Source organism: Cyprinodon tularosa, unplaced genomic scaffold, assembly GCF_016077235.1.
Source record: "Cyprinodon tularosa strain WSP-4 unplaced genomic scaffold, ASM1607723v1 ctg541, whole genome shotgun sequence".
In the NCBI taxonomy this organism is placed as follows: Eukaryota; Metazoa; Chordata; class Actinopteri; order Cyprinodontiformes; family Cyprinodontidae; genus Cyprinodon; species Cyprinodon tularosa.
This window is the reverse complement of record NW_024039276.1, coordinates 195,618-219,014: the sequence shown is the minus strand read 5'-3', so window position 1 is coordinate 219,014 and position 23,397 is coordinate 195,618. Positions and strand designations below refer to the sequence as shown.

The 23,397-nt window shown below is 39.7% G+C and overlaps 1 protein-coding gene across 1 annotated transcript in view; it reads left to right on the top strand.

Annotated features, from left to right (window-relative positions):
• Positions 1-23,397, top strand: part of LOC119796290 (autism susceptibility gene 2 protein homolog) — a 484,561-nt gene that overhangs the window by 267,459 nt on the left and 193,705 nt on the right. The window contains 1 exon segment of the mRNA XM_038304784.1: positions 18,879-18,908. Coding sequence (XP_038160712.1) covers positions 18,879-18,908 — 30 coding nt within the window.

The following is a 23,397-nucleotide window of genomic DNA, read 5'->3' as shown; positions in this document are numbered from 1 at the left end:
GTTAATAGTGTGCCATCAGGTGTGAGGAGTTAAGTGATTAGAGGCACAGAACCTAATCCTGATGTTTTTCTCCCCCCTCAGCTATGAGTCACGGCGGAGAAAAGAGGGAAGGGAGGGGAGGGGCTGGGAGCAGCAGCAGAGGAGGTTTATATTTTTTGACAGCAGAGGGTCGTAGCCTTTATAGAGCATAATTCCACTGAAAATAAAACAGAAATGTTGCAGCTAATGGTAGATCTAAGAAGTAGTTTGTTTTTTTATGGATGAGTACAAACCGTATATATATCAGGTGATATCATTGGAAATAATGTCAACATGGTGCTAATCCTTTTCAATGGGATTACTTTGGTGCGAGTGTCACAACAGTTTCTTATAACCTGTGAGATAATTTTTTTTTTCTTCCTAATCTTCCCAATCATTTGTTGCTCCTTTAATCCATATGACTTCAAACATGCATTCAAAACACAGTCTGTCACTTAAGGGCTGGTTATACTAACCTGACTCCGCCAGATGGATTTGCTCCGCATATCCATCTGGAAACCTTCCGTTAAAGTAATTTTGGGAAGGGGTGAAAATACTGGTTAGCTGATTGGCCTATGTTGGTGATAGACGGGCCAAATAACCAATCAGATCAACGAAGCATATGACGTACTAACAGAGCAACGACGAAAACACAACCACAAGCCAGGCTACTCTTGCCGAAACCAGTCGGGAGAAGAGCAAAAACATCTTTTCCTCTGAGAAAAGCCTCCAGAGCAGTGTTTTGCTCTTCTTTCAGTGAAGAAATACTCTGTAATTCCGATAAAACTTGCTCGATAGCCACGCTAACGCTAGTTTCATCGGCTGAAGCCGCCATGTTCTTTAGACTGAACTGTCACGCTTCTCGTTGCGTCACACCTCAACCCGCCTCAAAGCCAACGCTGATTGGACGTTCGTTTGGTGAACGGCTCCAAATTTTCTTTAACGGAGAGTAGCCAGACTGATCTGCGAGTGAAACCTTGAAAGCTCACGAGATCAGGATGGTCTCACGAGGCTATGGTTATACTCCCGCAGCAGTGTGTCGCTAGCTGTGGGTCTAGATACGGCCGAGGCGGTGAGGAAGTGGGGGCAAGTTTGTGCGACAACCGAGGGACATGAGGGCAAAAAAGAGCGGAGATCCAGGTGGAAAAAGGGTCCCAGCGTTCTCGCACACCTCGATCTTCTTGCTGGTCCATCTTTATAAGGCGTTTTTCACAAAGGCGGTCATACAAACAAAACTAGCCGGTAAGGTAGCAAACAGGAAATACGCATAGAGTAGAGCGGATGTAGATTTGACCAATCTGAGGCCTCCTGCCAGTTTTTCACCTACAATTTTGGAGAGGTTCACCAGCGTGTCTGCGGAAGGGGCGGGGGCAAATTTGCATTCACTGCGACACACGCAGACGACCTGATTTCTGAATATGAATCAGCCTTTAGTGTATTCAGCCTTCACCAGTGGCAGTTCTAGACCGAGTTTACTGGGGGGGTTAGTGTTAGGGTAAGGCAAATGTTTTTTTCATTGGCTCACAGAAAGAAAGAATGAAATAAAATCAGGACAACGGTTTGTCTTCGGTTGCAAAGCTAGATAGGGGCGTGGGGGCCATGGTCACCCCTAGCCCATCATTCCCTCCCTCCAGAATAAGCTGTTCTCTCACAGCAGCCCAGCAAATATTTCCCTTCAAGTCAAACTTACAGCGAAACAGGACCAGACAGGATAAAGCTTCCATGATGAACAATAACCAGAGAGAGCATAAAGTTGGGGGTTGAACTAACAAATACAGTGGAATGGAAGAAAAGTGATCAAATGAAGCAGAATGAGGAAAAGGGGTCCCTATGTCCTCCAGCAGTTTAAGCCTATAGCAGCATAACTATAGAGAATAGGCTTTATCAAAAAGAAAAGTTTAAATTCTTGCTTTAAAAAGTGGTCAGGGTTTTCTGCATGACGTGAGCCTGATGACTAAAAGATCTGCTCCCCATTCTTCTTTTAGAAATTCTAGGAACCGCTAGTAAACCTGCAGATTAAGAGTGAAGTTCTCTGTTAGAAACATATGGAACAATCAGATCTCTGATGCAAGATGGAGCTTGTTTATTTAGGGCCTTATATGTGAGAAGGTGGATTTGAAAATCTATTCTGTATGAGTATGGTAAACTAAGTATTACAAAAACATAGCATCAGATATGGTTGCTAAGTTGGGAACAGTTTGGAAGGAGCAGCCGCTATAAAACATCTACTAAAGAACTACTTCCTGTCTTACTTCAGAACAAGGCTGTCATTCATTGACCCAATATGTTAAATGTATAGTACTAAATAAAGCAACCGCAGTGCACCTCGCCAAAGAGAAATCACTATGGTAGGAAATATTGTACTCATGGATGGTATGAAGAGTCCAAGGTAAATAAATATATTTGATGGTTATTAGAAAAACCTTCAAAGGGAATTCTCCAAGCCAACACAAGGTGTACAGTGTGATGTATATAATTATCCTGCTATGCCTATGATTAGCAACCATCTGCTCTAAGCTGCGGGCCCCTGTTGGCTTATGGAAACATGGGCCCTTGGTAGTGCCTGTTTGATCCAAATGGCCAAGAGCCTGAATTTTCTGTCTGAATGCAGAAACCAATGTTCTAAACTTGATGATTGAGTTAAAACACATCATTGATAATTATTAGACACCACGTTTGTTCCTTATCCAGGCGATTTCATCTCTTGACGGTTCATTGGAATGTGTTTTTAAAATAAATGTCAATTATTTAACCAGTCTAATGCTAATGAAGCCTCCAAGGTATGTTCTATCTATCCCATCTTATTAAAACTGTTTGAGTTTCTTAGGTTTGTGGACTCCTGTAGGTTTAAGATGCACTGGTTATTTTTGCATGTTGGATTCAGGATACATTTTTGATCACAGCATGAAATCAATGTGATGAAGAAATATCTTAAACATATTCAGGGTTTATTCAGCCATGATAACACAAAAATGTTTTGAAGCCTATTGAATGCAGTGGGACGCAAACCATAAATGAAATATTTGACAGGAAGGCTTTGTTTCATACTTGTTTTCTCCAAGATTTTTGTGGGAGTTAGATACGTTCTGGATAAAATTTACCGTTTGAAGGAAAATTGCAACCAGATGTTGGCCTGCTGAGCTACACATGTGGATTAGACTTAGTCGTATTAGTCCAGACAGAAATCTGGTTCTACTCAATGAAGCGTTTCTCCTAGAGAACATTAACCGTATGGAAGTGTCAGTATGTGTCCATATGAACTCCTGAAACACTCAAGGTGTGTTTACATTTTCTTTGTAGAGCTTTACACCCCTGCTACCCTTTAAAAACCTGCTTTGACACGAGGTATTTGCTCTGAAAACTCAATGTTGTGTGTCAGTTCAACAAAACCTTCCTTGCTTTATTGCTTTCTTGGTGTCGTATTGAATTTTCTTCCTCTCCCTGAACTCTGGCTTCAGTAACAATTCGGCGCGACTTGCAGTGAATGTCTTGATGATTACAGACACTCACCTTGGCTTGAGACGCTCAGAGATTCAGCTGGTGACAGACATGAAACACCTCTACTCGAAATGTCTGAAGGATTTTAAAAACTCACATTCAGCAGCAAATTACAGCTTTTTCATCTTAATTATTAAACTGAACACATCTGTTAGTTTACTTTTTAAATAATCTTGTTGAAAACCTTTTACTGTATTTCTCATTTTCAGTGATGCAAATTAAAAACATTTTTTTTAAGATTACCTAATTGTAATGAAAACATATATTTAAAAGAGGTTAATTTCAAATTTTTGCAAAATGTAGAGAAAACATTTTGTTTTTCTGTCATTTTGATTGATGGTGAATCAGAAAATCTCAATTGGTGCGTCTCTACCTTCTGTCCCTGTCATACGTTTACTTTGTTTTTAGGCTGTGGAAATGATGTGTCACCGCCTCCCTAGTTACTTTTAACAATCCAGGATAATTTAGTTCCATTCCTTTAAACTCTAGTCCCATTGCACAGTAGGTTCTATCAACATTTTTAGAATAAATCTGGAGGCTTACAAACAAATTTTTAGGGATGCACGATATTGGGATTTTGGCCGATATCCGATATGCCGATATTTTAAAACTCATGTAGCCGATAACCTATATCGATACCGATGTTAAAGCTGGACAAAAATAAGTAGTCATTGAAAATAGCAGTTTTGTTATCCATTTCTGAAACTTTGAAAAATAATATACTCAAATATATTTTCATATGCTGATATCAAATTGATGTTTAAAAACGCGGTATCTATCTATTTTACGTTCTGTTACAAACTCTCGTGATATTTTGCAAATTCTTGTGAGATTTTGTTAGTAAAATAGATCGATACCGCGTCAATATATCAACATATAAAAATATGGCAAAATTTCGTGAATTTTCGGTGGATTTCGTAGCATAACGATGACATATAGCAATATTTCATTAGTAAAAGAAATTAATATAGTGTTTTTAAATGTTTTTTTTTAGACTTTAGAAACTCAGAAGCTGAACAAATATTGGGTTAAATATCGGTGGGCTGGCCGATGTCCGATATTCAGATTTAAGGCCGATACAGGCCGATACCGATAGGGGGCCGATTATATCGTGCATCCCTACTAATTTTATCACATTCTGGAAACAATTAATTGGATTAATCAATAATTGAATCACTAATGGGAGTATTGAGAGTCTATTCAGTTCAATTCAGTTTATTTCTATAGGGCCAAATTCACAACACATGTCATCTCAAGGCACTTTACAGTTCAACCAGATCATCCAGTCAAATTAATACAAAGTTTTCTATCATCGAAACCAGTTGATTGCACTGACTCATTGACTCAAATGCAATCCCTCACACTAAGCATGCTTGTAGCGACAGTGGAGAGGAAAAACTCCCTTTTAACAGGAAGAAACCTCCAGCAGAACCAGGCTCAGTGTGAGCGGCCATCTGCCGAGGCCGACTGGGGTTCAAGGAGACAGAAGCAGAGATACAAAAAGCAGCTGTAAAAGGCGGCCCCATCCAGGAAACACACAGCCAGGCAGATGAGCTCCGAGCCAGCTCCCATGCCAGTCTAACATGTCATTAGCTGAAAGAGGAACTCAGAAAAGTAATTTAATTAAATTCAGTTTATTTCTATTGTACCAATTCACAACACTTCATCTCAAGGCACTTTACAGTTCACCAGATTAACCAGTCAAATTGATTCAAAGTTTTCTATCTAAGGAAAACCAGTTGATTGCATCGACTCCTAGTCGGGGCCCCCTTTTACAGTTGCCTTCTCTATGGCTACGTTCACACTGCAGGCCTTAATGCTCAATTCCGATTTTTTTGTGAAATCGGATTTTTTTGCGTGTCCGTTCACACTTCCAAGTATATGCGACTTGTATGTGATCTACTGTGTGAACTGAATGCGTCCAACCGAAGTGTCCCGCATGCGCACTCGAGGACGCGATGACGTCACACGTAGCAAGCGTCCTCAGTGTTTGCGGAAGTAAACATGACTCGTAATACCGCAGCGTATATTGCGTTCTTTAAGTTCTTCTCCAACAGGAGCAGGCACATTACGAACGAAATCTTTTTAAGAAGATCAAAAAGAAAGACCCTCCCCCGGTTCCGGTAAGACCCTTCGAGTTTGGTCTGAATCGAGCTTTCTAAATATGAATTAAGTCAGCAACCTCACTTTCTCTCCATTGACTGCTCTCTGTGTTATCTTCCGCCATGGTTGTTAGTTTTTCCCGCCTCCGCTTAGTAGGACGCAGATTAGTAACGTTTAGTAATATTTGTCAAGTATCAATGACGTGTAGGTCGGATGAATGCGACCTGGCCGTACAGACACAGGTCGCATTTGAAAAGATCAGATACGTATCGGATTCAGGACCACATATCCAAGTGGCCTGGGTCGCATTTGAAAAAATCCGATCTGTGTCGTTCAGACTGTCATAAAAAGATCAGATACAGGTCACATATGGGCAAAAAAATCGGAATTGGGTCACTTCAGGCTGCGGTGTGAACGTAGCCTATCTCTGCTTCTGTCTCCTTGAACCCGAGTCGGCCTCGGAAGATGGCCGCTCACACTGAGCCTGGTTCTGTTGGAGGCTTGTTCCTGTTAAAATTGAGTTTTTTCTCCCCACTGTCGCTACAAGCATGCTTAGTGTGAGGGATTGTATTTAAATCAATGAGTCGATGCAATCTCCTGATTTTCCTTAGATAGAAAACTTTGAATCAATTTGACTGTATGATCTGGTGAACTGTAAAGTGCCTTGAGATGTGTTGTGAGTTTTCGCTATATAAATAAACTGAATTGAATTAAAATGTATAGTATAAGCTCACGCAGTCCACTGGATCTCTCGATACAGCTCAAGCACACCCTCTCGTCAACCAGCAGCCATGGACTAAACCTGCTTCTCTCCACTCCACCACTAGTTTCAGGCTTGGGGGGGGAAACACCCCTGTTCTTTACTCCTGCTTATGCATATCAAAGCAACATCCAGAGCTAATGTTTCCTGTCGAGGTCTGAGCACCAAAGACTAAAGTAATTGCATCATAAAAATTAAACCTGACCAATAGTTTAGGTCATAAATCAATTCTTATGCCGTTTTGTTGGTCAGAAGCTGTAGAGTTCAGGAACCTTTGCTCCACCTTGCCCTTTGTTAAATTAGTAGCCACTATGCTGCCGTTAGAGATAGGCGCCAGCCCCCACCCACCCTTTATGGATGACTAGTGATGGGCAATTTTGCAAAAGCACATTAAGTCTATTTGTTGTTCCTGAATTCACAATGGTGAGACTGACAGACTGCGACGTGCGATTGTAAAAGAGGGAGTGAGAAAGAAAAAAGGAGAGATGGATACAGGAGGTGTGAGTGGGGTGTTTGGGAGATAAGCACGGCACAGATCTCCATTTTACCATCCTGTTCTCTCTCTATTCACCATGAATAATGTGGCAGACCCCTAACGCAGCGGTAGGCCAGGCATGCCGCCATATCAAGCCGGGCTGTAGGAAGGTGTCTCCAACTTGGCAGGTTTTGGCTCGGATGCATCCTAGCCCCCGCAAACCATCCCCACACACTGGGCTCCAAGATGGCAATCAAGGCTTGATTTGCCAACACATTTCCAATGATTAAAATGTAATTAGCACAAGCGAGCGCCTCCTCCCCAGCTAATTTCCATGCACGCTGTGACAGGCAGGCGGTCGGCGGCGCCCAGGCCCCAACAGCAGATGGATGGAAGAAGCACCGGGAGGAGTCAGAAAAAAAGAAAAAAGCATTTTGCCATGCGACTGTTTGCATCAGAAAACCATCAGGACTTTTGGGTATATCGGAAAGGAGCCGTGAGGAGGAGGAAATGAGGGGCTCTTCAAGACAGCACATCAAATTGGCATTGTCAGAGCTGACCCTGGCAGTGGCTGCCATCCTTCATGCTGTCTATCCCACTCCTGAGGCGCGGAGGCTGATTGGTGTCTGTAGAGGCTGTAGCCCCAGCAGCCGTCCTGCAGGATATCCTGGCTCAGGTTAATAAACACAAACCTCACTCTGTGGACGGCAGCGTCTTAACGAAGCCCCTATCAGCCGTAATTAATTCTAAGGTTGTGGAGAGCAGCCACCAGTAACCTTAGGCTAATGTCACTTGGATGAGCAGAAGCAGCACCTTCAGGTTTTAAGACTTGCTCCTTAAAGAAAGCTGCATTACAGACATCTAATGCCGGGCATACACTGGATGATATTTTCTCTTTTTTGTCTGGCAATGCGGCAATAAGAATAATTGTCTTGATACCAAAAAGAGCTCAACAGATTTTACTTTCACAAGTGGAGCAGTACGGCTATCGCCATAATGTACCGCTTGATTTATGCGTATAAATAGCTTTATTATGATTAAGCAGGGAGTTTTACAGATTATATAAACACTGCAATATAGAACAGGAAAGGAAAAACAGGAAAAAAGGAGAAAAGATGAAAGAAAGAGGAGATAAAAGGGAAATAACGATAAAACATCTTCAGTCTGCTTCGTCACCTGCAAAGAGATGTAAAAAGAACAACACAACCAACGGATATTGTATAAGAGATACAATAAAGTAGCACCGTGATACCATCGCTGAAGTATTTGTAGTATTTTTTAATCTTACATGTATAATGTGGGAGCTGAGGATCAGAATATGGGCTTTCTGTATCAAAGTGAATCTCTAAGTACCTAGAACCAAGCACCTGTGGTCCACTTGTGCATGTAAAGTTTATCTAAAGGAAAAATGCTCAATAGTGGTTGTGAAGAGCCGAAGACGCGCCCCTCCAGAGCACCGAGGCAAGCAACGGGGGACCCAAAACCCCAGATGCCCAAAGGGACCCCCAGAGCAAAGGCACTCAAAGGGTAGCCCCCTTTGAGTGCCTTTGCTTTTGTGGAAATCCGACCCCCCCATCAAGGAAAGATGAGAGACAATTCCCCAACTGCCGCAATGCCGAAGCCCTCAGGAGGCGTGGGGACGAGCCTGCGGGTTCCGCCGGCAGCCAGACACTCTGGAATGGAACCGGCCATGGGACCCGAGGCCCCAGGGGCGCCCGACCCCCACCTCGGGAGAAAATTCTTCAATAGGGCTGACTTTCAGCCTGTTCATGTGTCATGTAGTATACAGGGGTTAACAAGGGGCGGTCAGCCTCTTACGACCACTTCGTGGAATCGTGAGGTCGGGAGAAAATCAAACATGTTTGAAATTCAGTCGTCCTTTGTGGGCAAATCGCTCAGTGGGCAATCGCAAAGAAGGATTCTTCTTCTTCCTCTCAGACAAAAACACAGAAGCATGTCGGGGGTGCGAGTGAAATGGAGTTCTCTCTGTAAAATTTCAGTCATGCCTTTGTCAAAATATGTCGTCGCCTTTTCTTTTTAGGGCTTTCAGCACAAAATTGCACAAATTGCCAAGGCAGTGAATTTCACTTAAAGGAATAGTACACCCAAAACATGATTAGCCTTCATTTTCTACTCACCCCCATGCTGAACAACACTCTGGAGTACTTTTTTGATATCTCAAATGCATCTGGAGATCTGGGAGGCTTCTTGCTGTCTGCTGACATTCAAATAATGGAGGTCCATGGTGCCCGAGGCAGAAAGGTCCATAAAAGTCCACAAAAAACGTGTCAATATTCCTCCATACTGCTCGTCCAATGTATTCCAAGTATCCTGAGTGGATAGCATGCAGAATTTACTCGAAACGAAGTCATTTCGAATGTTTTTAGAGCATAAACAGTAGTGTATAGGATTTCCTGAAAGCGCGCACATGCGCGTTCACGACGGTACGGAAGCCGGCAGACCAAACCAGATGAAAGTGCGCATTCAGCGTCTGCTCTGCTGATAATGCAAGCGTAGAAGAAGAAATGTGCCGTTTACCTGTGCAAAGAAAGAAACAACGAAAGAAAAATGTCTGAGGACTTCAGTGTTGAGGAAGAGCATGAGTTCTTTGCCGAGCTGAATGCGCTGGTTTGGTCTGCCGGCTTCCGTAGTGTCGTGAACGCGCATGTGCGCGCTTTCAGGAAATCCTATACACTACTGTTTATGCTCTAAAAACATTCGAAATGACTTTGTTTCGTGTAAATTCTGGATGCTACCCACTCAGGACACTTGGAATACATTGGACGAGCAGTATGGAGGAATATTGACACATTTTTGTGGACTTTTATGGACCTTTCTGTCTCGGGCACCATAGACCTCCATTATTTGAATGTCAGCAGACAGCAAGAAGCCTCCCAGATCTCCAGATGCATTTGAGATATCAAAAAAGTACTCCAGAGTGTTGTTCAGCATGGGGGTGAGTAGAAAATGAAGGCTAATCATGTTTTGGGTGTACTATTCCTTTAAGTGAGCTTCATATAGCTCTTCTACTGGTTTGGCTTCCGGATAGCCAAGTCAGAGTAGCGCCATCTCACTGCGGAGCTGAGTCCAACCTGGTTTTTAGACGTACAATGTGAGCAGGTAGATCGCATCAGAGCGTCAGGCCACACAGTGTGAGAACATCCATCGTGAGCTGTGAACTCATGGCAAGCATGCAGTGCTTCTGAGCTGTAGCTGCATGCAGCGATTGAAATAAATTGTAGAGTGTATGCCCGGCTTAATATCTACACAAACAAAAGATAGGAAATGTACTAATGAGCCTTAGATTCACTCTGTTGACCTTGAAAACTGTTGCTGCCATGTCAGTTTTCCCCTAAATTGCCAAACATCTGTTAGCATTCATGGAGCTGTGGATTTCCAAAGGCTTGTATTGGACGAGGAAGCACGGCATGCTTGCCTTGCACGCATGCTTGTGTGATGTGGTTACCTCTTTAGTACAAACATTTTTCTGCGGGTAACTCTGGCAGACGTTGGTGAAGCTCTGCTGCTCACAGACGACTGCAGCTGCGTCGTTTAGGATTCAGCCCGTGGCTCCTTATGTTTCCCTTCTTATACTGGGCCCGTATTACCCTCAGCTGGAGAGGATTTAGCGCAAGAATAATTTACTTCTACTTCCAGACCAACATAAACAAAAAGGCTCTCTGCTTGGACAGAGAGAAGGGAAATTTGTAAGAGCCCCCTTAGCCAACAGAGAGGCCTGAGTGAAAGCAGAGGAGCAATCAGAAGTGTTTCGGAAGCTAGCCAACATCAACAGCTCTTAGAGCTGAAGCTAATGTTTGACATTCCTGTGTTACTTAAACTAAACACTTGGGTTTAGTTGTACAGTATAATGCTGGTACTGTGCAAATACTGGGCTTGGATAAAGTATCATTTTTCCTTGTCGGCCGTCTCCTGGGACTAATGGTTTCCTTACTGTACATCACTGCTGCTTTCACTGAGGCTGGTTTACAGTGGGGGTGGAAAAGTAAAAAACTCTTTCAAATGTGTGTGACCACCATTTTTGATCTAAGTTATTGTGATAAACAATAGAAAATTAACAAATAAACCAACTTAAAGTACTGCAGGAAAAATACTGCAAAAGTGGGAAAGTGGAGGGAAGAATTCATTGTTTTGTATTCAGCTTTTTGAATAAAACAAAAATGTTATTGTCATTACACTGTCACAAGTACAGAGCAACAAAATTAACTCTGCATTTAACCCATCCCCTTTGGGATCAGTGGGCTGCTATTGTGCGGCACCCGGGGAGCAGTGTTGGGGTTAAGGATCTTTGCTCTGGGATCCAGAGGGGCAGTCTGTGGGAGTGGGGCTTGAACTCAGAACCTCAGGATCCAAGCTCTATGCCCTAACCACTAGGCCGCCACCCCCCCCTAAATGATGAAACCATCGTAACATTTGGTTGATACAGCCGGCTCAGAATTACGATGGAGTATTAGGGCCAGGCTAGAGATTTTTTTCCTCTATTTCGAGAATAAAGTCGTAACATTATGAGAATAAAGTCGTAAAAGTTTGAGAATAAAGTCGCAACGAGAATAGTCATAAAATTATGAGAATTAAGTCGTAAAATTACGGGAATAAAGTCACGATAATAGTCATAAAATTACGAGAATACAGTCGTAAAATTTTGAGAATAAAGTCGTAAAATTCCGATGATAAAGTCATGAAATTATGAGAATAAAGTCATGAAATTACGAGAATAAAGTCTTAAAATTACGAGAATAAAGTCGTAAAATTATGGGAATAAAGTCACGAGAATAGTCATAAAATTACGAGAATACAGTCGTGAAATTTCGATGATAAAGTCATGAAACTATGAGAATAAAGTCATGAAATTAGGAGAATAAAGTCGTAAAATTGTGAGAATAAAGTCGTAAAATTATGGGAATAAAGTCACGAGAATAGTCATAAATTTACGAGAATACAGTCGTGAAATTTTGAGAATAAAGTCGCAACGAGAATAGTCAAAAAATTATGAGAATAAAGTGGTAAAATTACGAGAATAAAGTCGTAAAATTATGGGAATAAAGTCACGAGAATAGTCATAAAATTACGAGAATACAGTCGTGAAATTTTGAGAATAAAATCGCAACGAGAATAGTCATAAAATTATGAGAATAAAGTCGTAAAATTATGGGAATGAAGTCACGAGAATAGTCATAAAATTACGAGAATACAGTCCTAAAATTTTGAGAATAAAGTCGTAAAATTCCGAGGATTAAGTCATTAAATTACCAGAATAAAATCGTAAAATTACATGAATAAAGTCATAACATTATGAAAACAAAGTCATAAAATTCCGAGGATAAAGTCATGAAATTACAGGAATAAAGTCGTAAAATTACGGGAATAAAGTCACGAGAATAGTCATAAAATTACGAGAATACAGTCGTAAAGTTTTGAGAATAAAGTCGCAACGAGAATAGTCATAAAATTATGAGAACAAAGTCATAAAATTCCGAGGATAAAGTCGTAAAATTACGTCAATAAAGTCACAAGAATAGTCATAAAATATAAGAATAAAGTCGTAATATTAAGAGAATAAAGTCCTAGAATTATGAGAAACAAGTTGTATTTTATGACAACTCTTACAAGAAGCACTTCCTTCCCTAAAATGAGGAATGTCGAGCATCATGGGAAGTTATTCTTTGGCTCTGGTTTGATAATAAGAAAATCTTTTAGCATCAAATTGGGCTGAATGTCAAAGTGGAATCAGGTTGCTGTTTAGAGAAGCTGCTCGGCCGTCATCTGCTGGTTGGAGCTCGAAGATTTCTTTCTTAAACGGGTTGTTGTATGATGACTTGATTCTTGTAATGTTACAACTTTTTTTTGTAATGTTACGACTTTATTCTCAAAATAAAAAAAAAATTTAAAAAAGGATAGCCTGGCCCCATACTCCATTATACAGAATGGACATGCTGATAGAAATAAAAAGAAAAATAATAAACAAGTATCCGTAGTTTACAACCTTATAGAGATATAAATGATATGCAGAAGAAAAGCAAAAAAAAAAAAAATAATCTGAAGAGAAACTCTTCAAAACCAAATGATTGAACGCTGTGAAACATAATGGTGGCAGCATCATGCTGTGGGAACCCTTCTACGGACAGAGGAATGGTTTAAGAGTTAATGGAAAGTTATATTTTGTTTGAAAGAATATGACAGCAGGGCGATGCCCAGATAAACAGGTCTACATGCTATTACAGGCCGTGTTTTATAGCTTTTATTGATCTTAGACGTAAAACTTTGGTCATTTTTAGAATACTTTGAACCATTAGCACACTCTCAAATATACATGCAGTCAGTTCTTCTCCACAGAGAAGATCTTTATTACTGGCATAATTTCAGTTCTCACCCTAAACCTGAAAACTTTATAACTGAGTATTAATCATAAGCTGCAGCGATCTTTAAACTCCAACTTCCAAGCGCCTCTTAGTTTTGCAGGCTTTGCTCAGAACTTTTTGCTAGTTTTCAATCTGTTTCTGGTGAAAGACTTGCTAAGCAGTGAAATCCCAGATATGCCGAGATGCGACTCCCGCCCGCCTAGGGCTGCGTTTTGCATGGGGGATCGCATTAGTTCACTGTGATCACTTATCAGTGAGTGACAGCTCTTACTCGCTTATGCGCCTGAAATGTGTTTTTATCTTTTTAGAGGTATTATTATTTGTTGCTTTCTACCCTCCGCTTAAGCAGCGAGTTCAAGGCAGCTTTGCTGTATGCGGTGAAAGGACAATCGAATCGTCTGCCCTCGCCTGTCAGGTCTGATCTCAGGATTTTTTACTTTGCTCGTTATAAAGGTATTTCCATTTTATTAAGTTTTTCTTTTCTTGCCACCCTTTGTCGCTCTGGGAAATTTGCATACTTCTATTCGCAGGGAAGAAAGTAATGACAGCAATTTCTTTTCTTTTCTCTCCCCCCACTAGCCGTGTGAGTGCTTCGTTTAGTGGCACCTGCGAAAGCGACAGGCGCAGGGATGAGAAGTGAAAGAGAGCAGTTGATTAAATCATCATCAAGTCGCAGCACAGAAAGTCAATTCTGCTCGCCGTCTACAATGATATCCTTTTATCTTAAAGTAATGAGCTATGGCACTTTTGCATCGGGTAATACGATGAGTTCCATTAGCATGTTCCATTTGCTTCACAAGCAAGGGCAAGTCATTCCAGCCGGCTTCTATCTCGGCAATCAAAGCAATTGGCTGCACAGCGAGAGAGCAGAGAAAAGGAAAAATAACACGATGAAAAAAAAACAGCAGACATGTTTTTTTGTGGATCACAACACAGTGGAAGAAACTAAAATGATGTCCGTTATTAAAGCCTTTGCTCACTGGCGTTCCTTGGTGTGTGCCGTGCAGGAAAAAGAAGCAGCTAATGAGTGCATTGTCACACTACTGATGTCACATTCATGAATATGTGATGCCAATTAGTCTTGACTGCTGCTGTATTAGTTAGCCCTGCATGGGAGGCAATATAGAGAGCACACAAACATCAACAGATGCATCAAAAGATGCATCACTGCTGTGCCTTTTTTAGGGTTATTTAAAAAGTTTAATACGCTGGTTATGCACTTACTTGAATAAAAAATGTCTACACTGCTTAAAACAGAAAAAAGTAAAAGATTAAGTGTATTTACCCTTAATTTGAGTAGGTAAATTAGATGATTTGCCAAATGGAATGAGATTTTCTACTCTTTAAATAAGATAATTAAATATTTTGCACTCGAAATAAGACAATTAAATTGTTTCTCTCTTTTTTAATGTACAGTCTTGTTCCATTGGTGTCTCACTTACCACGATTCAGGAAAAACTGCACATATTTTAAGAAAAAATGACTTATTTCGATTTCCTTTTTTAGCAGTATAAACAGCCATTTTTGTCTTGACATAATTTAACAGAGCAGCAATGCAGCTACAGATACCAAGTGCTCAGCAAGAACAATGATAGATAAATAAAAAGCAGAAACAGTGCTAGGGGATATTAATCACAACATCGTGGCTACATCCATAAACACTTTGCAGACATCTTTATGTGAGAAAGCAAAGACAAAAGGAATGCTTTACCTACCAAAAGTGGTAAAAAAGAAGGATTTTTAATCAATGATATGTTCATGCATTACTAAACTGATCTAAAAATAAGCACACATTTCTAAAAATAAAGTTATTTGCCCTTGATTTGAGCAGGTAAATGGGATGATCTTCTAGTGGAATTAGTATTTTGTGCCCTTAAATTAAGATCCCTAGATATTATGCACTTAAAATAAGAAAGTTAATCTGGTTATATCAAGTAAAAATTAAAGGTATAGAGGACGATCTTTTCTTTCTAAATAAATCGTCCTCCTAATTGTCAATCATTCTGGTGATACCTCCTACGTGCACGTAGCAAAAAAGTTAGCTATATTTTTCTGAGTATGTGCACTTTCAGGTGTATATGAGTGGTGAGCTACAGTTTCATTGAAGCTACCTTTCTCACTGTGGTTCTTGGAAAATTGCAGAGGGTCGTAAGAGAAAACCTGTCTACAAAATGTATGAGAAGAAAAGAAAGGCCTCAGAAGAGGCAGATATATGCCAGAATACCCGACAGCGGCGGCTAATAACAAAGATGGCGCAGGTCACGTGAACCCCCCTGGAGGAGGGGTCACGGGACCAACTGGGAGTAAAAAGCAGTGATCATCTGTCTGAACGGTCAGTTAACTGAGTTTACTATAAAGTCCAGTATATAGTCCCCGCTGTATGTGGACACAGTAAGCTTGTATGAAGTATGAGAACATCACATTTTAAACAGGGTGTGCACAAGGAAAAATGGGCTTGTTCATGCTCTCACATGCACATTTTGTTGTCCTTAGTGAGGAAGGAAGGTCTTTTAAAAAATCATCGACAATACCTTTAAATTGTTTAAGAAAATTTGCTTAGACTTCAGTTGTTCCAGTCTATGGAGCCCTGATATAGTTGTAGGTTTTTTTCTGCTTTACCAAGCAAAACAGTAACACGGTGCCTTCTGGTTTTAACCTGAGACAAAGTTCAATTTGATCTGATTTAGAAAGATATTGTTAATAAAAAAGCCAGAAATGTAATTTATAAACCAGAACTATTACCCTCATCTAATGGTGGTTATATATTTACTGGAACATCAGTGTCCAAAGGAAAAGAGATGCAGCTCCTCTTCTAAGCTTTTACTTTGCTATTATTTCACCTGTGAGTCTTCGCTGAATAAATAAATATATATATAATATATACAGCGGTATATCACTTGGATTAACATGGTGTGCTAATGAAGTGGTGGCTACAAAGTTAAGCAGCATAAAGTGTTTTGCCAAATCTGAGGCATCTGAGTAAATAAATAAGGTGGGAAAGGCTGCCTTATCTACATGGTGAAAGGCGGAGCTAGCATGGCCATATTTAGATGCTAGCTTCCAGGCTAACCTGCTGTAGCTTTGATTCTGTCGTGTGTGTCACCACTCGATTCGCTCCGAAAGCACGATCATGCTGTGCATGCGTGGACAGCATAGTAAGATCCGGATCGCCGAAAAACTACATAATAATGGTACAGAAAATACTCATTTATATACCTAAAACATTTGAAAATGGTAAACTACATTGCATAGAAAATATTGAAGACTTTTCTGGAAGAAATGGATACGTTTTACATTCGCTCCATTGTTTTGAGTGACGTCATCATCGGATATGCTCAGAGCAGTCACAGAAACTTTCCAAAAGCTATTTATGTCACGATGGGGGTGGAGGTTTGACAGAACCCAAATGCAGAGACTGAAGCTGAGGTGGTTTCTTGCTAGATTTAATTAAACAAAAAGGGTAACAGAAGCAAAAATCCAAAACATAAATCTTCAAAACCCAAAAACACTGAAAACCAGGAATACTCACAACAAGGGGGCAAAGAAATGACGACAAACCAGCAAAGAGTGACTGAACAGGAGGAGAATATATGGGAGAGAGAAACAAAGACCAGGCTAAATAGCAGATTGGGAGCAGGTGTGAACAGAGGTGTCTAGAAGGGAGATAGTGAAAAGGAGACTCACATAGGAGGGCAAACAAGAAATATCTAAGAACTCATACAATCAAAAATAACTAAAACACAAAAATGGAAATAAGACCAATGAAAACTCAGAGATAAAACTTGAACAGAACAAAACCATAACAATTTAAGTGTGTTGATTTTTTCTATTTTTTAATATGCAAATACAAGGAAAAAGACAAAAGAATAAAAACGTAAGAAAAACTAGCCGCAATCATTCTGTCCGCGCATGCACGGGACGGAATGTGCTTCGGGGACGGATCAGGTAGTGACAGTGTGAAATGTTACCCATATGAAACATAGCTTAGCTCACAACCGGAAATAAGTAATACGCAACCATGGATATAAGAAAACTAGAAAAAAATAAAATAAAGTTCACATTTAGCAATTTATATTAACAAACTGGGTTGAACCAGAGAGTTCTGTCTCATTACAGTTTTTGAACATCCAGCCTGAAGCTAACAAACCAGAGATTAGCTTGAATTGTAGCATCCCAGCCAGCTGACTGGTTGATCCCTGAAAGAAGATCGACAGAAACACACTTTAAACGGGCCGGTTCTGAATATGCAGGGTTACAATTGAGAAATGTGTCTACCGACTACTAAGCAACTGGATGAATCAATGAATGAATAAATTAATGAATAATAAGATTTCAGGCAAAACAGTGAGATTTGAAATTTAAGTCATAAACATGTATTTAACACGTAAATGATGATACCTCTTCTGCTTTTTATAGTCTTAACACCAGCAATGTTACTGACATCTGCTTTTAAGAATGAAAATAAAAACATCTCCAGACTCGTGTTGAAACTTTGATCCATATATAAAAAAGGAACTGAAACCATTATCACATTTTATTCTTATTACATTTATCAACAGTTTTTTTTTTTTTGGTCTTGTGACGACCCTGCTAACATGTAATGATGATCTGCACTTATCCGTCATTATCCACATTTCCCGGGTCAGTTGTGACAGGCGCAGGCTGCAGGTCCTCTGCATACCTCTTTAAAATGTGGGAGGAATGCTGAGGGCAATAGTGAAAGAGTGAGACAGAAATGGAGCAGGAGAACGTCTGAGGAGTGTTTGCCCGCCGCGTTTATTGCCTCTGCATAATTTATGAGCTGCTGGAGCTGACCATCATGGCAGCGTGCCGCGGGCGGCCCCTGGGGCCGTGTGGGACAGGCCTGTAAATTGGATGCAATGCTCCTGCTGAGCTCGCACCCCCCTTTTTTTTTTTTTTTTTTACACCTTCCAGCCTGAGAAACGGATCAGCCTCAGAGCTAGCCAGCTACCTTTGAGTTAAAGGAGATAAAGGGGGAAAAAAATAACAGGCAGGGCCTTCTGTTGCTTACTCCCTAGGCTGTCAATCATCTCCCCGCCTTCCTTCACTCCTGCTTTAATCGCCACCCAACTACCCCCGTCACTCCTACCCACACACTGTGCCAACCCCTACCCACAATCCCCCCCAGTGCCTTCTTCATTACCGACTCCAGTGCTTCTGTGCGCCTCAGCCATATGCACAGCGTTGAGGGCCGCCAGTCACCCAGCATCGCGCTAATTAGTTGATAAAGAATTAAGTGGACCTTGAAATTGAAATTGGAACGAAAAAATGAAATCCAGCCACTTTTTTTTTTCTTCCCTCCATTACAAAGTTCCTTCCTCCTCCTGTCACTGTGCCATTCCCGGCCTTGAGCGGTAACTCTCATCATGGAAATACAGTCGTTTGAATTTCCAGCTCCGTCTGATTCCTGCACAGGTTTCAGTGTTAACAAGACCACAGCTGCTCACAGCTAATAAGTTCTTGTCTGCTCTAATGAACTGATCTGATCATATTTGTTGATTGAGGCTCTGAATATGCAAAAGGTTTGCAGATTTAAGTTAAAATCTCCCACAGATTGCAGACGAACGAGGGACCTGAAAGTGTTTCTCCTAATTCCTTCTCCTTGTCTGTCTTTTTTATTTTGCAGTGTGACACTGAGAGTGACCAGGAAGACAAGGTAAGCCTGTTATTCTCTGCATACACCAGTGACACTGCTGCAGGCATCAAGATATTCAGAATGAGCCAATCTTTAAGACTAAAGATTTAATGTAATTAGAATTAAACGTCATCTTAATAAGTACTAGAAGGACTTAATTACTTGCACATTAATTATGAATGGCTTAATGAGGGAGCTAAATCTAAATCTATCCGGTTTTTAGGGTTTGGGGGAGGTTTTAAATGGGACTGCTGTGACAATCTTGAGTGGTGATATTCCTGTTCAATCATAACAATTATTGAGCTATTTTTAGTTCGACGTCCAGCCCTTGTATTTTTACCCTGTGCCTTGTCTATACTCCTTGCTCTTGTATTCACTGTTGCTTTCTATTAAAAGGAAATTCATCACCATGCTTCTTTATTCCTATAGTATAAAGCTTTTTTTCAAACTGTCTGTTCTTTATATAAAGTCAAGAATTTTGTGAAACATCAAATCAACCAGTCAATTATGATGCATCCCTGTTTTGCGTAATGTTTGGATAGAATTAGGAGGGTTAAAGGAGAAGTGCGGTCATATTCATAATTTAGACTTGTATTATATAATTATTACATACTGTTCAATAAATGATCAGTGTTTTTAATTAATCCATGTTTGTCAGTGAACACTACTGCCACCTACTGGTTAGTGACGTCACGGTGCGGTATCGGCTGTTGATCAAGTCCCAGTGCTGTATCTGGTGTTTGTCACAACGCGCTATTATCCAATTCATCTTGACAACATTCTTCTTCCAAATATTGGCTACATATTACGTGTTTTTTCTCTGGCCAGAAGTTCGATGGCAAATCCTCCCTCTTGAAGTTGGCAATCCAGCGACGAACCCGTCTGTGGAGGATCAGGAATCAGAAAGGTGTAAAATATAGAAATATTTATTTTTTTTTCACTTTTACCCAATGTATTCCAACATCCAGCTGCCATGCACGTGGGCATTGTCACTTTCACTATAGCTCTGGTGAATTTCAATGGTGAAGTCCGCTGGAAATCTTCAATAATTGTTGTTGATTGCAGATGTGTCTAGTAGTTCCCATTGATTTAGCTTGTAAAGAATGGCGCAGGGCTTACCGCACCGTGACGTCACTGCCCTAAGATGACAGGAGTGAGGTGTTACTATATTTGGGGAAAAAATGGCCGCTCCCAGACTCAGGGATCGCGACAAAAAATAATGTTTTTATTTCTTTACTGATTAACGTAAAATGTATTAAATCCCCGCGAACATATTAGTTTTAGGTATAAATAAAGATCCATTGATTATTCCTTTCTGACCGGACTTTTCCTTTAAAAATGAATCACCCTCTTCTGGATCCGGACAGAGCAAATAGATTTTGCTTTGTTGTGATTTTCCTGTTTTTTACACCAAACCACCACTCTGGTAAATTGTAAAGTCGTATCATCGATGGATTAAATCAGAAAGTAGATCTTATTCCCATCCGTTGGAGTCACTAAAGGCATCCACCATGCTGCACTAAGGGAATGTTTATCAGTTTAGAGAAAATATCTAATGGGATTAGAAAATAAAAAACGAATTAAACATTATTCACAAGATTATTCAGATACTTTAACACTCTTTTCCGCAGTGATTACTGGTTGCTTTACTACTTGCATGTAGTGAAGCAGAGCTTCACACAGACTTTACTGGCAAGAAGCAGTGATCTGCTTCACAAACCTACTTTAATAACACTTCTAGGTATTAAACAAAACACCTAGAAGTGTTTTTAACAATTTAATAAGTGAGCAGTTTAAAAAATAGATATTATTTTGTTTGTAATAAATCTGTAGCCCATAAAGTAGATCTTTACGGTCATAATTAACTTTTTTTTTTACGTCCAACATTAGTTTCTGTCTCTGAATGTTTGTTCTTAAACCTTTAAGCTGTGGACGGTTTTAAGGCAGGGTTATTTAACCCTGGTCCTCCTGCCCCCACACACCTGACCTGAATCAACAGGCTTTTAACATATAAGCCTGAATAAACAGGAACTCTAATTTTAACCCAGAACTACGAACACCCAACTCTTTGTTGTGGGGATGGAGGAAGCAATATGTATGGAGAGATATTTGTGCCATCGGTTTGAGCGCGCAGGAACCAATCCGAGCGCGCAGTGAGACAACACGCGCGCGCGCAAAACCGGTCTGGCGCGCGCTCAACTCTGAAAAATCCTCTCAACACACTGTTCTCGAGCTCAGTTTCATCTCTGCGCGTGCTCGAATCCGTCTCTGCTCGCGCTCGCTCGACCTGCTCTCTCTCCGAGCGCACAGCTCGGCTGTTTCTCCGCTCGCTCGACTCTCTTCTTCTTCTTCTTCTTCTTCTTTGATATTTTTGGCGGTTGGCAAACAACAGATAGATGCATTTCCGCCATCTACTGGAATGGAGTGTTGACCAGAATGACTCTCAGGAATTAAATTCTATTATATAAATGTGTTATTTTTAGATATCGAAATACTATACTGTAAATATTACCATCTGAATAACTTCTGAATAATTGAACTAAATCTAATTTAACTTTTACTTTACTCAAATTTTGAATGAATTGCTTTCTCTCCTCCTCATATTTGTTACAGTATAACATCACATGCTCAACTGTTTCATCTACCCCACAATATTCACATTTCCCATTCCTATGTTTTCCTAAGATAAACAGAGAACCATTTAATCCGGTATGACCAAACCTCAATCTAGAAATGATTGTTTCTTCTCTTCTTGTTCTTTCTGTTCTTCTCATTTCTCCAATTTTCTTTTGAATTTTATAAAACCAACGTCCTTTATTTCCTTTCTCCCATTCCTTTCGCCATTTATCCTTTATTTTCTGTTTAATTAACATTTTAACTTCAGATTTGCTAAAATTAACAAATAAATCCACTGACACAATTTTAACAGCTTCTTTTGCTGCCTTATCTACTTGTTCATTTCCTTTAATTCCATAATGTGCCGGTATCCATACAAAATTTATAACTAAACTCATCATATTTATTCTATACAGTGTCTGTTGAATTTCTATCAAAATATCTGGCCTGCTTTCTGAGTGACTATACTGCAAACTAATTAAAGATGAACTAGAATCTGAACATATGACTGATCTTAATGGCTTAACTTCTTTCACCCATTGAACAGCTAATAATATTGCAATCATTTCTCCCATATAAACTGAAAGTCCATCACTTATCCTTTTCCTAATTTTAACATTAAATTCTGGTACGATAAAGGCTACTCCTATTTGATTTGTTATATTTTAGAGGCATCTGTATAAATTTTTACATACTTATAATATTGATTAATATAATCCTGTACTATATATGAGTTTAATATGAATTTCTTATCCTTTCTTCTTTCCAACAAAGTAAAATCTACCCTAGCATCTGTAATGATCCATGGTTGTATAACTGATAATGGAACTGTTTGGCTTATACTAATCTGATCTATTTTGAGTTCTGTTATTTTTTCCTGCACAGTCCAACCAAAACTTCTAATATCTTTTACTTCTTTTTCCCAACAGGGTTTTATTACTTGCAGAGTTGGGTGATCCTTTCTATGACCTTTTAAATTAGCCCAATAATTTAATGTTAATTGCTCTCTTCTAAATGCTAGTGGCATTTCTCCCATTTCTACTAACAGTGCTGCTGTTGGAGTAGTTTTAATTGCTCCTGTACATAATCGCAATGCTTGATATTGAATCCGATCCAGTTTTTGAAGATTTGTCTCTGCTGCTGAATTATACACAATACTTCCATAGTCTATCACTGATCGAATTAATCCTGTATATATATTATTTAGTGCTACTCTATCTGCTCCCCACTCTCTACCAATTAAGCATCTCATAATATTTATTACTTTCTTGCATTTGTCTACAATTTTTTGAATGTGTATATTCCATGTTATTCTTTCGTCAAACCAAACCCCTGAAAATTTGAATTGCTTCACTCTTTCTATTTCTTGATTATATAATTTTAATTTACCATCATTAATTTTCTTCCTTGAAAAGAACATTGTTTTAGTCTTGTCCACTGAGAATTTAAATCCCCATTTTAATGACCATTCTTCAACTTTAACAATTGCTTGCTGCATCTTTTTAGTAATAAATTCCAAATTCCTCCCTCTCTTCCACATTGCCCCATCATCAGCAAAAAGAGAAAAACCCATTCCATTATCTATATTTTGAAACACATCATCTATCATTATTGAAAATAATAAAGGACTTATTATACTTCCCTGTGGAGTACCATTTTCAGCAATATATTTCTCAGAATGATATTTACCTATTTGAACTTGTATCTGTCTTTCAGTTAGAAAATCTTTGATCCACCAATACATCCTACCAGTAATTCCCATCTTTAACATTTTTATTAATAAACCTTCTTTCCACAACATATCATATGCCTTTTCAATATCAAAAAACACTGCTACAATACTTTCTTTACTAATTTGAGCTTTTCTGATTTCAAATTCCAAACTCAAAACTGC